The 15,134-nt window shown below is 39.0% G+C and overlaps 1 protein-coding gene across 1 annotated transcript in view; it reads right to left on the bottom strand.

The window, feature by feature from the left end:
* Positions 1-827: 827 nt before the first annotated feature.
* Positions 828-15,134, bottom strand: part of smchd1 (structural maintenance of chromosomes flexible hinge domain containing 1) — a 109,863-nt gene continuing 95,556 nt past the window's right edge. Inside the window, exons 40-48 of the mRNA XM_078397283.1 lie at positions 11,605-11,690; positions 9,847-9,969; positions 9,107-9,297; positions 8,309-8,418; positions 7,133-7,203; positions 6,742-6,913; positions 5,042-5,200; positions 2,185-2,296; positions 828-1,314 (exon numbers count right to left, since the gene is read on the bottom strand). Coding sequence (XP_078253409.1) covers positions 1,206-1,314; positions 2,185-2,296; positions 5,042-5,200; positions 6,742-6,913; positions 7,133-7,203; positions 8,309-8,418; positions 9,107-9,297; positions 9,847-9,969; positions 11,605-11,690 — 1,133 coding nt within the window. The 3' untranslated portion in view covers positions 828-1,205. The remainder of the gene's footprint in view (positions 1,315-2,184; positions 2,297-5,041; positions 5,201-6,741; positions 6,914-7,132; positions 7,204-8,308; positions 8,419-9,106; positions 9,298-9,846; positions 9,970-11,604; positions 11,691-15,134) is intronic.

Genomic DNA, 15,134 nt, shown 5'->3' on the forward strand with positions numbered 1-15,134 from the left:
TCTGACTTACTTGGAAAAGCGGATCATTTATTGTGTATTTATTGTCGTTGCGTCTAATGTACCTGTAAAGTGCAGCAAGCAAGAATTCCATTGTTCCGGTTCATACCCAGTGCACGTGATAAATAAAGACTCTTGGGATAACTTGCACCAAATTGTTTTTTTTTTGTTTTCATTACATTTAGAGCCAAACTGACTATCGAATTTGTGTATTCATATTCAATTACAGCAAAGCACAAGGCTTAAGTATCTAAAAGCAATGAAAACATATTATCCCTCTCAATGTATAAAAACATTGTAGAAGTTGAAATTTCCAGGTCCAACTAAGGGTAGAGAACCAAGTGCATGCATGATACCTTCAATTTTTCAAAAGGGCGTTCATTAAAAATAATCATGCGCCAGGGAGAAGGGTCCGGAAAGGGGAAGCACGGCACCTGAGCATGCAAATTGGTCCAAAAATGGGATAAAAATTTCTAAGATTGTATTCAATCAAACAAACAGCAAGGCAAAAACAAAATGGAAATAGGGACAAAATATTTGGAAATGTTTGAAATTTGAGAAAAATAAAACATTTAAGAGTTTTACTGATTACACATGTTGACAACTAGATTAAGAACTTGAGTGTTTATCCATTTAAATGTACAAATAACACAGAAGGATGAACTATTGGGCAGAATGGTAAACATTCAAGGATGAAACAAATGGGAAAGCAATGATACTTGTTTCACATAATCAATGTTTCAAGAAACTAGTGTATGTGCTATATGGTTAAAGAAGATTTCACTTTGGAAAATGCTTAAGAAAAATTGCATCAAATTATAAAAAGGCTTTATTTCTTGCTCTGTGACAAAGTTCAATAAATGTTTGGAAAAAAAGTTTAAAAATAAAAAGTACAAAGTTGAATGTACAAAATTAAGCTTTTCATCTTAAATAACTACAAATCAACATATTATCTACCAACATACTTTTTAATATATTTGTGACAGTTGGATAGAAATCTTTGTAGAACACGTGTACATTGCTCAATCTTTCTTTCACACTATGTACATTATTTCGTCTCAAAAGCAATCCTAACTGACTCCTGGCACTATAATGAGATATATTTCCCTGTGTGTGAAATTTAAGAAATTTTTTGAAAAGACATAACTGCTTAAGAATGTAATAATGGAATTTTGAGGTAATACGTCCCCAAAACAACTACATTTTCTCTAGGCCTTCCTCTTCCGTGACAAAGTATTTCCATTTGTTTCCATTAACCCCGATCCTGAAGGCAGCTGCTGTGATTTCCTCAAAGGTATTGAAACCCATTCTTCTGCACTGTTTAAAGATATAAAAAAAGTTTTGTCACCCATTGTCATTTCATGAGGTTTCGAGCAATAATTCAATTATCTTAGAAGGGGGGGGATACATAGAATGACAATTATTAAAATAACATTGTTTAGTGTAGTTAAGTTTAGAGATACAGCGTGGAAAAAAACCCTTCGGCCCACCAAATCTGAGTCGACCAACATTCACCCGTACCCTAGTTCTACCTTCACGCTAGGGACAATTTACAGAAGACAATTACTTACAAATCCACACGTCCTTGGAAAGTAGGTGGAAACCAGTGCAGCCAGAGAAAATCCATGTGGTCACAGGGAGAATGTACAAACTCCTTATAGATAGCACACATAGACAGGATTGAATCTGGGTCTCTGGCACTGTAGGGCAGCAACTCTACTGCTGCTCCACTGTGTTGCCAGTAAGAGAAATGACACATGCAGTTGGCATGGTATATATTTTCTGCAGTTTAGAAGAATGAGAGGGGATATCTTTGGGATTTGGGAAGAAACCAGAGAAAACCCACTTGGTCACAGGGAGAACATGCAAACGACACACAGACACACAAGGTCAGGATAGAACTTGGATCTCTGGTGCTGTGAGGCAGTAGCTCTACCAGCTGCGCCACCTTCGAAATCAAGAGAAATTTCCTCACCCAGAGGCCGGAACCTGTGGAATTCTCTATCATAGGAGATGGTGGAGGCTACATCATTAGTCATTCCAAAATTTTTTTTAAGTTAAAGAGATCAAGGAATGTAGGGAGATAGCAAGAATGACATATTGAAGTGGATGACTAATTATGATCATATGGATCTTGCCTGAAGAGTTCAATGGCCTATTCCTGCTGCTAATTCCTGTTTCTAATACCTGTAGGTTTTCTTTGCACTCTCTCTTCTGATTCTTTTGTTCGGAGCCTGCCCATCAGATAAATCTAAAGCCAGTGGTTTTGGGCTGCAGGCTGGTCTTGTTGGAGTCATTCCTGTGCACATACAAGAGAATAAGCTTAAATCAACATCCCACATGCAGTATTAATCTTAAAAGAATGCTAACTATTGTAATGTGTAATGACAATATAGAATGACAGTTCGAGGATCATGTTTCAAAGACTAACATATCACAAACAGAACTCGTCAGAGAAATGCCTTCAAAATGTGATTGTAATAATGTGACATTTCAAATCTTGTTAGCAACCAACAATAAAAATGGAAATAATGTGATTTTGATGTGTTACAAAATGTCAAATCAAATTATGGCAGAGTTAATTAGCTCGTTATGTACACAAAATTAAACAATAAACCACCCCCAAAAAAATTGACAACTCTGGAATACACCTGAAACTGATTTTTAACGTGCAAGTTGAACGTGAAACTGATTTTTATCAATATAGTTAACGTTATCAATAATTATGCCGACGATACCAAACTTGGTACTAGAGTGGACAGTAAGGAAGAATATCTAAGCTTACAACAGAATCTAGATCAGTTGGGAAGCTGGGCCAAGGAATGAGAAATTAAATTTAACTTTGACAAATGTGAGGCGTTGCACTTTGGTTTGTAAAACCAGGACAAGACCCTGGTAAAGCCCTAGGGAGTGTTGCAGAACTGAGAGATCTGGGAGTACAGGTGCATGGTTGCCTGACTATGGGAAGGATGTCATTAAGTTGGAACAAGTATAGAAGAGATTCACCAAGATGTTACCTGGACTTACAGACTCAAGTTATAGGGACAGGTTGGGACTTTTATCCTTCGAAGGTAGTGGGCTGAGCTTAATGAGGCATGGATAAAATGAAGGCTCTCAGTCTTTTTTCCCACAGTAGGATTCTAAGACTAGAAGGCAGAAGCTCAAGGTGAGAGGGATCGATTTATGAGGAACCTTGGGCAGCCTTTTGACTGATAGGGTAGTCCACATTTGGAATGAGCAGCCAGAGGAAGCTATAGAAGCAGATACAATTACAATTTCAAAAGACATTTGGAGAGATATATGGATAGGAAGGGTTTAGAGAGCTACGAGCCAAATGGGACTAGCCCAGAATCCTAAATTGGTCAGCATGGATGGGTGGTCCAATGAGCCTGTTCCTGTGCAGCATCACCACATGACTTTGGTGGTGGGACCATGTTTGGGCTGGCATAAATGGCAAAGAAAGATGTATTGGTCTCAGAGGCTGGCACGGTGAAAGATGAGGATCAAGACAAGTCTATTGCTGTTCGGTCTGGGAATGGGGATGGGACAAAGCAGACAGGCGGGAAATGTGACATGAATAACTATTATTTGAAAGCGCATCAATCGCAGAATCCAATCTGAATCACCACAATTCTAGGATTTCTGTAGGCACTTTAATGCTGACATTTCAAAATTGCTGCCAGATTGTCAGCATTCCTCTAATGGAATTTAAAATAATATACTTTTTTAAAATTTTAATAGTTCATGATATTATTGTTTCTACCATATAACCTTTGCCCCCCAAACTTTATACAGGATGCTGGACAAGTTATTTATATATTTCCTGGTCAGCAATCAGGACGAATTGTTCAATATGCTTGGCTACTCAAACAATTGGAAAGGCAGTTGAAAGATGTTCAGGGTCATACTATAGAGCCATTTAGATAAAGTCTTTCATTGGAGAGGTACCATTGTCTTTTAAGATGGGTTAAACCAATGTATTTTCCTTCACAGGTAAAAGCCCCTGCAATTTATTAAAGAACATCAAGGGAGCTCTCCCTAGAGTTCCGGCCAATATCCTTAACCACTTTCACTTCACATTTCATAATTTTACTGTTCACAATAACTTGCAATTTGCATGCATTATCACCACAATGGCTAAACTATAAGTACTTAATTGGCTATGGTGTTTTTCCATATTACAAGATAGTGAAAGCTGCTAAATTACTTACTCCCTTACTTTTCCTGTGGGTTCCCGTGATGCTACTAAACACCTCTCTTCCATTTCCCAAATCATGAAGCAACCACCCCTGAGAAAAATACTACTTCACTTCTCCAGCACCACCTAAACAGCATTCTTTTCCCATTGCACAATTCCACACTATTGCAGAAGAGATACGTGCTCTTGTACCACCTTCCTGTAACATCTGAGTACAAATAATCCTGTTACTCCAGTCTACTTTACTCACTTAAATTACTGACCCGATTAATCTATGCTTCTTTGTATCAATTATGATGTCTAGATTTAGAATTATCGTCTTAAAATATATTTTGCCCTTAAAATTTGACGTTGTTCAAAGCATAACAGGGTAGTGCAAATTTGCTTATACTAAATTAGAGAATAACTAAATTTAAATGAAGTTTCAACAAATGTAATAAAGAAACTAAAAATTACTGTGGGACCCAATTGTGCCACAGTGGGACATCTCCTGATATGCATCAGTATTTTTTTTTCCTATAAAATTTCAGGTTAAATGCAACTTAAATAGTAACTGCCCAAAATATGAAGGGATTACAATATGTGGGATTGATCACCAATGAGTTAATATTTCTATATTTTGGAAGGATTAGTTTGCATTGAACTAGCCAACATGCTGTTAAAAGAGTTAATTATGAACTTTCATTTTCAGTGCATGCCTATTGCTAATGTACAAATCTAGCAAGTAATTAAAAATAACAGACATTAAAGACAGCCAATCCCAATGCACATTCATGGTTACTGAATATGCGAGTAGGCTGAGGAGCTGTATGACTCCCTTATGATACATATTTCATGAGAACTTGCCTAGTTGTTTTTCTATTTGCTTGAGTTGTTTCTCTTGCTCATTGAGTTCCTTGTGTTTTAGGGTCATTTCTGGTGAACCGATGTACTTCAACTGTAGATCCAATTCCTGATTCACATTATTAAGCTTGATCAGAGCAGAGCGATATTGTTGGATGTGATCTGCAAGAGAAATAAAACTTGTAACGATCACACAGAACATAAAGAAATAGTAGTTCTTTGATTTGTTGGTTTAAAAAATGGTTTTTTTGGAAAATGTTGCATGCTGTGAAAAATGCCCATTTATCATTCAAATCTGCTTGTTTAATTTTCACAGAATATGGATGTTGCTGGCAAAAGCAGATTTTAAGTTTACAGATGACACCACTGCAGTGGTCTGGATATTGAACAATTACAAGAAAGAGACAAAATGCTGCCGTAACTCAGCGAGGTCAAGTAGCATCTCTGGAGAAAAGGAATAGGTGACGTTTCGGGTTGAGACCCTTCTTCAGACTGAGAGTCAGGGGGAAAAAGGGAAACGAGAGATACAGATGGCAATAAACAGAGATATTCAGGATTCAGGATATCTTTATTTGTCATCCAAAAAACAAGTTTTTTTGACGAAATTTAGTCATCCACAGTCCAACAATAAAAAGAGTAAAATAAGCAAATTACACAACCCCAACCAACACAACCAGAACAAATGAATGAAAGATATGCAAAAAGTGACTATGATCAAAAAAAGTAGAGGCCATAATGGTCCACTGTTGGCTCTGGGCTAGGTGATAATGAGTTATACAGACAGTGAAACTCAACAGGACAATGAAACTAGTATGACGACTAGGGAGGAGGAGGGACAGAGAGAGAGAAAGCAATGATTACTTGAAGTTAGAGCAATTAATATTCATACCGCTGGGCTGTAAGCTGCCCTCGCAAAATATGAGGGGTTGTTTCTCCAATTAACATATGGAGGAGGCCCAGGAGACGATATATAGTACAGGAAGGAACTTAGTAAGTCAAGGAAACACCTTTTCCATCAATGTCAACAAGACGATGAAAGCTAGTTATTGATATCAGGAAATGAGGTACACGTCCCAGTCAGCATCAATGGTGCCGAAGTGGAGATGACTACTAGCTTCAACCAACAATCTGACCTGGTCCTATCACTGTGAAGCCAAGAAAACACACCAACACCATTACTTTCTCAGAAGACTAAGGAAGTTTGGCATTTCTCCAACAACTCTTACCAACTTCTTATGAACAGGGGGGAAAAAAAATCAGCTATGTTAGTACAATGGAGTACTAAAGAGCAATATTTTTTTTAGAGATACAGCGTGGAAACCTTCGGCCCACCGCTTCCATGCTGACCAGCGATCCCCACACACTTGCACAATCCTACACACACTAGGAACGATTCACAATTATACCAAGCTAATACACCTACAAGCCTGTATGTCTTTGGAGTGTGGGAGGAAAATGGACATCCCGGAGAAAACCGACGCACGTCACGGGGAGAACGTACAATCTCCGTATAGACAAGTACCGATAGTCAGGATCGAACCCAGGTCTCTGGCACTGTAAGGCAGCAAGTGTACCGCTGTGCCACCATGCCGCCCATCTGCGCCACAATGCCGCCTATATTTATTACACATCTGCTGTTTTGCTGCACATTTCTACCTTGACCCAAACCTTAATTTGCATTAAAAACTATTTTATACACATACCAATTTGTGAATTCAGTGCATGGTAAGTCTTTGGCAGAGGAGCTCCAAATATCATTCCTCGCAGTTTGTCCATTGGTGGTGCCTTGTTTTGAAGGCCTCCAAACTTTCCATTGCTTCGTATTCTATCGCCATCCCTCGTCAGCAATGTAGGGCAGTGGGTGATTCTCACAACCTAAAGTTATATCAAGAGGATGGTTCAATTTTCTCAGTAATATTTCAATTTAAAACATTAAATGTAAACAAATAATTCATGCCCCTTAACACAAGTTTTAAGCAAAATAATGTTTCTATTTCATATCTATGAAAGTATTGTGAAAACCAATGAATCTATGCATCATAGGTTGCAAAGGCAATGTCAAAACTGCTCAAAACCCAAATGAAGAGAGCCTACCTCTCTTCTATATTGATTCGCAGCATTTAAGTTGTCCAAGATAATTGTATCACCAAGAAGCATCCCAAATACTGAAAAACAAATTCTCATTTTAATAGATTGCCATTTTCAAACAATTCAATAAATGCCATTTTCAAACAATTCAATACGGAATATGTTCATCTCTCTGATTTACACACTATAAAGTCCTATTCAATTATATTTGTAAGTTTACTGTGACATTGTATTTCCCCACAGGATGATCACAAAAGAATTAAGCATAAATGTCAATGCTTGCTGAAGCATATTCACAAAACTAAAATATTAATTTCCAATTACAGCATGGTAATTGCACGAGGGAAAAACATTGCGGAATTCAGAAAAAAAAGAGGTATTTCATAATGTCTTCCGTAGGCAAAATACAAAGTATGGATTATGGACAATCCCCTCACCATAAGTACTAGGCTCCTGCTACCTTGATCGCCCACATTATCTCACTCTCTTTACTTCTCCTCCACACTCCTTAATTTTCCTCTGCCATTAGTTCTCTTTTCTTGCTGCTCCTTCTCCTACTGCATCTAAATATCTGCTAGATCCTGCAAGCCTTTGCATCACTCAAACTCGATTAACATTCAGAAACATTGGAGCACGAAGGACAGTCCTTTCCCTTGACTAATTCAGCATCCTTGCCAAGAAACCTGCTCTTATTGTGCAAACTTGACAGTGAATGGAACAAAACTATCTGGTAATTGGTCAAGTAGTTACCATTTTTGGGACAAGGAAATTTCAAATGTGATGCCAAAATAATTTAAGTCAGCTTTTAACATAAGTGGTTACATGTTTAAAAGTAACAATCACAAAATCAATCATACCTTAAAGTCAAAATATTCAACTTCCAAGTTATTATATTTTATTTGTGGTTTATCATGAACAGATGGTTTTAATATCCTAAGACAGCATTACATGAACACGAGCAGCTAACAAACTGAGTCCATTGAAGAGCATAAGTCATCCAGGATAAAGTTATCTAATTTTTACCAATATGAAAGGCAATAAATAGTAAATACATTTATTGATGTAACACACTTTTCAGAAAAGGAGAACACACAATGTTATTATGGTGGATATATATGAAGTTATAAAACTGTAGTAACATTAAACTTGTCGCTTAAAAGAATTGGGACAAATATACTTTACCTATTCGACATTGTTCAACATTGTCTGTGAAAATAAGCAGATCCCGGGCAAATATAGGGTTTCCTTCAGGCTTGAAATGGCTTTTTCCATTTCGCATGTGTGGTAAAGGTCTACAATTTAAAAAATAGTCAGTCTGAGCAAATATAGATACTTCAAAAACGTTTAACAATTTCTAAAATAATGTAAAATACCATTAAAATGCACACTTTTCATTTTGTATTTCTTCCCTCTCTGCCAGAGTTGACAGGCACTTAAATTACCATGTACATTTTAAATTGACATTAACATTTCCAAGTCTTAATAAGTCTCCAAAACATGTACTGTATGATTTGATTATCAAACAAAAAAAACACAACTGTGCTGCACATGTCCAATCAAATCATAGGCTGATTCTCTTTTTAAAAAACAGTTTAACACAAATTTTGCAGAGATTTGAAATTTCTGTATTGAGTGTGATACAATTTTCAGACTGCAGCTGTTTCAGAATGTAATTGATTTTATGATAGTTAAACTCAATGCAGATTTTGTTTTAACAAAAGGTGGTATAGCAATAACACCAGGTATTAGGAACTTGCATTTAAATCCTAAATACTAAAATTAAATGTGAAATTTAACTTGATCAATTCTGACAGCTACATCAATCCCAGCAATTATCCTAAAATTCAATGAGTCACTAAGTTGTTTTTGAATCATACTCTGGTTCATATTTAGTTTGTTGATAGTTTTAATGCACTTTGCAATAAATGTCTCTTCACAAGGTTGTTCAATTGGGTTGAAATTTCAATTGGTAGTTTATACCTGTTAAAATCTGGAAGATTTTTTCTATATATAGAATCAAGCGGTAGTACTTGTTGGCGACCCTGAGTTTCATCAAAGATACATCGCGCAGCATCTGTGGTTAAAGTAACTACGCAGTCCATGTCACTAGCCATATGCCAAGAGACAACCTTGGCCACCTCATCATCCTCTATCATTGACAGGTGTGCAATCTGTAATTAGAAACAAACAGTTTTTTTTGCTGAGGGATTTCCAACACAGTGACGAAAACAATTAAAATATTTGTTTAAAATAGAGGAAAAAAATTATATTTCATTGGCAAAGTGGGAGTATGTGAGAAAAGACGAGTTTCAGAATAGTTAAGCATCCCTTGGTCTGGCCTGTGAAAAAGAAAACACTGATAAGTCCTGTAATTAACGATGGCCTTAATTTCCAAGTCAACTGGATCATAGTTCAGAGTCTTTCCAGTTAAACAGCCAGGAAAATCCAAAGCTGGTTTACCTTTAGGTATATTGGACATTGTTAATTTGTTGTCAATGAGGAAATGGGATAATAGAAGGGGAAAGTGAGGAAGACGCCAAAGGAGGAATACAAAAGAACACGGATTAAAAGCAACAGCATTTCCTCAATAATACTGGTATTAATTTGACCCCAACTAACAAAAGGAAATGAAATGGATTTATTTAATTACTTGCACGGCTAATTGAACAAGTTCTACAATGCAGAGTTTATAAACTGTTCATTAATTATAGTGAACATACCTTTCCTAAAATGTCACTGCTGTTCCTAGAATAATTTGATAGAGAGCATGTTCTCCTAGGCAATTTGATTATCTTGTCTCTGTCAATTTTCATTTGCTTGATATATGCATCAATATCTTGAGGCTACATTGAAGAAAAATAATGTAATTTTCACCATGTGGCTCAGAGTAATGGTTTGGAAAGAGCAGCCTTTTTAAAAGGAACAACTGTATACATACAATCTGCCCTAAAATGCACCACCTGCATTGAATTATGAAGTCGGATCTAAAAATGGTAACAATTAAAAATGTACAGAGTGAAACCACATCAAGAAAAGATACGTTCTGGTGAACTTTTCTCTCATTTCTAAAGAGGATTAAAAGTTGTATCCCCAAAATATACTGGAAAATATTACTGGATACAAGTATCATTGAAATCAGGTAATTTAAAATTTAAACAGAACCAAAATCTGGATTCAGAACAAGCTAGTAAATTCTGAGAAAATTAGTTAGGTTTATGTGAAACACCAGACTGGATCAATTGATTAGATAGACACAAAGTGCTGGAGTAACTCAGCGGGTCAGGCAACATCTCTGAAGAAAAAGGATGGGTGACGTTTCGGATCAGGACCCTTCTTCAGACCAAAAAAGTAACCCATCCTTTTTCTCCAGAGATGCTGCCTGACCCACCGAGTTACTCTATCGCTTTGTGTCTATCTTTGGTATAAACCAACATCCTCAGTTCTTTGTTTTTTTAATTGGATGTCGGACCCACTGAAGCTGCAACATGCACTGTTTGCGGTCCAACAATGAGCCTGTGCAACTCCTCGGTTTGGATCTTCCAACTCCATGGAAAGCTCAGTGTTCTTCAGCACACACAGAGGTCACATGACCAGGCATTGCACATGGTGTTGCTTCCTCTACTTCGAATCGTTGATGTTTCCTGGCTGTGCTCTTTATAAGGAACTAGACCAAGTGGACCCGTTGGGCCCATTCCTCGTCGAGGGGGCACAGGGAAGGGGAGAGGGTGTGATTGAGTGAGCCCTGTACCCAAAGCCTCTCCTGTATTGTAGCACTCTCAACCCCTGCATTCAATCCCCCTTCTCCCCCCACTGACCCACTCCATCCACCCTACCCACCCCCACTTGCCCCTCCCCAGCGCCCAACCCCCACTTGCCCCATCCCTACCCCCACTCCACCCCATTTCCCCCTCCCCCTCACCCCCACACCCAGTCCCCCTTCCCCCCACCCCTCCTCCCCCCACTCCCACTCTCCCCTCCGCCCACACCCCCCCACACCCACTCTCCTACTACTCAAATTGAGTTTAATTTATTGTTGCATGTACCAAGGTGCAGTGAAAAGCTTTTGTTGCACGCTAACCAGTCAGCAGAAAGACTATAGATGATTACAATCAAGCCATCCACAGTGTGCCGATACATGATAAAGGGAATAATGTGAATAACGTTTTGTGCAAGATATAGTCCTGTAAAATCTGATCAAAGATAGTACGAGGTCTCCAATGAGGCAGATAGAAACAAAAATCATTTTACCCATTTTAGTAGTCCCTAACTATTTTACAGTAATAGTTTAGACTATGTGATCTAAAAAGGAGAGAAAGAAATGTTGGCTGTAGCTTAGAATTTTGTCAACTTTCAATAATATCCCAGACATAAAGTAATTGTGTCACAGAACCTCCATTGTTACTTACAGATGTTACCAAACCACTCTGATTTCAACATTGGGCAGACGCCATGGAAAAAACCCACATCCATTAACTTACAGTACTGATTTCTGCAGGGTTGATTTTCTGCTTGCGAAGTTCATTTCTCAGGTGAAATTCCTTTGCTGTAGCTTCCTGTGCTTGACCTGTATAAGATTTAAATTTTATTAATTAATCTGCAAAACATTCAGTTCTCTTTTCAATCATGTCAATTATTATTTGCACAACTTTTCTAGAGCTTTCAGGACTTAGGCATAGCTATGTGTTGCTGTGTAGCTTTGGTTTATTACCCAAGAGTGTATGTACTTGCCATTTGAGAAACGCATTGAAGGCTCAACAAGATAATTTCTGGGATGATGGGACTATGGTATGGAGAGAGATTAAAGGGCCTGTCCCACTTAGGTGATTTTTTTGCCGACTGCCGGCGACTGTCAAAGTCGTAGCAAATCGACGAACTTTTCTTTTACCCGACGACAATACCGAGTCAGGTCGAGATTACAGCGTCTTCTGAAACATCGCAAAATTCCCACGCTGTCAATGCTTCTCCGGCGTCCTGGTTTTCGCTGAAATCACTGACAAGTCGGTAAGTACTTGAGAGTTTTGAACTATAACACCTTATATGGGTTACATAAAAACCTAGCTTCATTGTAACAAGGAATAAACTGGATTTACTTCCAGCTGTATTAAAAAAAAGTTTTTTTTAAGTGGTTAAGTGGATTTTTGTGAAAAATGTGTGGGCATTCTTTGAAAATGTAATATCTGGTTTCTGGGTTGCATATCTGGGTTTGGAGCTCACTTTAAATGTAATGGCTGAGGCCAAAAACATCGCGAAAATTCCCACGCTTATCTGACCGTCAAACTGTCGCCTCCAATCTACCTGTCAAATGACCTGACCGTAAATAAATTCGTTAAACACAAGCATTTTATGGTATTTTGTAAAGACTTTACTTATTTTAATATTATGTGCTTCTAAATGCATCTTAAGAGAACCTATCAAACCTGGGGACAGCATGCGACAGCGACCGCGACCGCAATAAGCAACGATGCCTGGCGACAAGCCAGCTGTCGCCGAGAGATCCACTATGATCTTTGGAAGACTCCTCACGATCATGCCCACGACACCCAGGCGAACATTCGGCGACAGCCTAGTCGCCGGCAGTCGTCTTAAAATCACCTAAGTGGGACAGGCCCTTTAGTTAACTAGGTTTGTATTCACTAGGGTTCAAAACAATGGAGGGACTTAACTGAATCAAATTAAGAGATAGACAAAATAGTTGTTGGATGTTCCCCCATGACCAGGGTGTCTAGAAAGAAAATTCATAGGGTGAGAGATTTATATATGAAATTTGTTCAGAGGTGCTAAGCGTGTGGAATTCTCTGCAGAAGGCTGTTGACACCAGGTTACTGAATATTTTTGAGATGGAAACGATTTTAGCCAAAGTGCACCAATAGATGAATAGCCATGACTATTTTTAAATAACCGTGCAGGCACACAGAGCTAAATGGTCTATTCCTGTTTCATTTTTCTGTTATTGCTGATCATTAGTGCCACCAAGGATGTGATGGGTGAACAACCATGACACTCTGCAGCCTTTCTGATGAAAGCACTTCCACTGGGCTCCCATGCTGTCACTGACGTGAAACATCAACTCTGTTTCTCACTGCAGATAGTGCACACTGGTGGAGGGAATGAATGTTTAAGACGGTGGCCCTATCAAGTGGACTACTTTGACCTTTTGTTGAGCTGCATGCAAGTTGCTGCAGCTGCATTCACTCAGGCAAGTGGAGGGTATGCCATCAAGGTCCCGATTTGTACCATAGAGATGATGGAAAGAACCTGCAGTATGAGGTTGAGTCATGTCCCACAGGCTGCTCAGCCCCTGACCTACTCTTGTAGCCACAAAGCTTATGTAACTGACTTAGTTGACTTTCAGGTCACTGGTGAGCCCCAGGGCATTGATGGCAGAGCCACTTTATATTTAGTGGCATGAGCATCATCAAGCAGTTAAATTAGCTCTAGCTGAAAATGATCATTATCTGGCACATTGCCAACTTCTACTCATCAGTCCATATCAGAACATTGTCTTGGTCTTGCTGTAAACACACATAGACCACTCCATTTGCTGAGCTGTATTAAATGGAACTGAACAGTGTATGCAATCATCATCGAATATCACATCACCCTTGCCAAAAGTGTCACTGCTGCAATTGGGGAGAACAGTTGGGCATTGGACACTGTGCCGAGGAACTTCCAGACTGATCTCCTGGAATTACTGGTGACCTCCAATACCGCAACCTTCTTCCGTTATGTGAAATATCACATCTCTAGATATGGGAGAGCTTTCTCCTCGTCGGCAGGAATTGATGAAGGGTATTTGAATGTCACTAAAACAAAGGAGCTGATTGTGGACTTCAGAAGGGCTAAACATCCAAGGACGTACACGCCACTGGAGATAAATGGGTCTATTGTGGATAGGGTGAGCAGTTTCAAATACTTGGGAGTCCGCATCGCAGAGGATCTGACGTGGGCAACTCACATTGCCGCACTGTTGGGGTAAGGCTAAGCAGCGCCTTTACCACCTTAGACAACTGAGGAAATTCAGAGTGTCGCTGAGGATCCTTCATTGCTTCTACTCTGGGGCTGTAGAGAGCATCCTGTCCGGCAACATTACAGTCTGGTTTGGGAACAGCTCTGCCCAGGACAGGATGGCCCTGCAGAGAGTAGTGCGTTCGGCAGAACGCACCATGGGAACTACAGTCGTCCCCCTGCAGGACCTATACATCAGGAGGTGTAGATCCAGAGCAAGCAAGATCATGAGGGACCCCTGCCACCCCAGTAACGGACTGTTCCAGATGCTACGATCAGGCAAACGCCTCCGCTGTCACGCTGTGAAAACGGAGAGGATGAGACGGAGCTTCTTCCCACAGGCCATCAGGACTGTCAACTTTTATAACCCCAGAGACTAAATTTTTGTCGACACTAATAGTAACTTATTAACTTTATTTATATGCTGTAACTGTAATTCTTTTTGTGCACAACCCACAGGCATTGCCACTTTCATTTCACTGCACATCGAGTATGTGTATGTGACAAATAAATTTGACTTGACTTGACTTGACTTGACCCGAAAAGTGAACTGACTTTTCTTTTCACAGATGCTGTTTGACCACCCAAGTTCTTTTAGCATTTCTGTTTTTGATCAGGAAAAGGCAAGTCGGCGATAAATTATTGAATTTGTTGCGGTATTTATTTATTCCTTTACATTATTCAATTTTAAAAAAAAATGGTTATGGGTCTGAAACAGCTTGGCTCATGTTACCCAGAAACCCAGAACTAATAAAGTTAGAGGCTAATGCTACTTAGCACGCTTATGCAAAGAATATGGTGTGAAAAAACAAACTGTATGAGACATACGAAAAGCAAAGGACAAGCTTACTGTATTTTCACTAACGTTTAGAGTAGATTCTACATCTAAAACTTCCTCTGTACGTGGAAAGAAGCATGAGAGTTGCGCAAGATAATGATTTTGAGGAAGCTGTCTACAAGTGGCACATGCAAGAACATTCCTGTTGTGTAAATGTCCATGGTG

This window comes from Rhinoraja longicauda, chromosome 4 (genome assembly GCF_053455715.1).
Source record: "Rhinoraja longicauda isolate Sanriku21f chromosome 4, sRhiLon1.1, whole genome shotgun sequence".
Taxonomy (NCBI): Eukaryota; Metazoa; Chordata; class Chondrichthyes; order Rajiformes; family Arhynchobatidae; genus Rhinoraja; species Rhinoraja longicauda.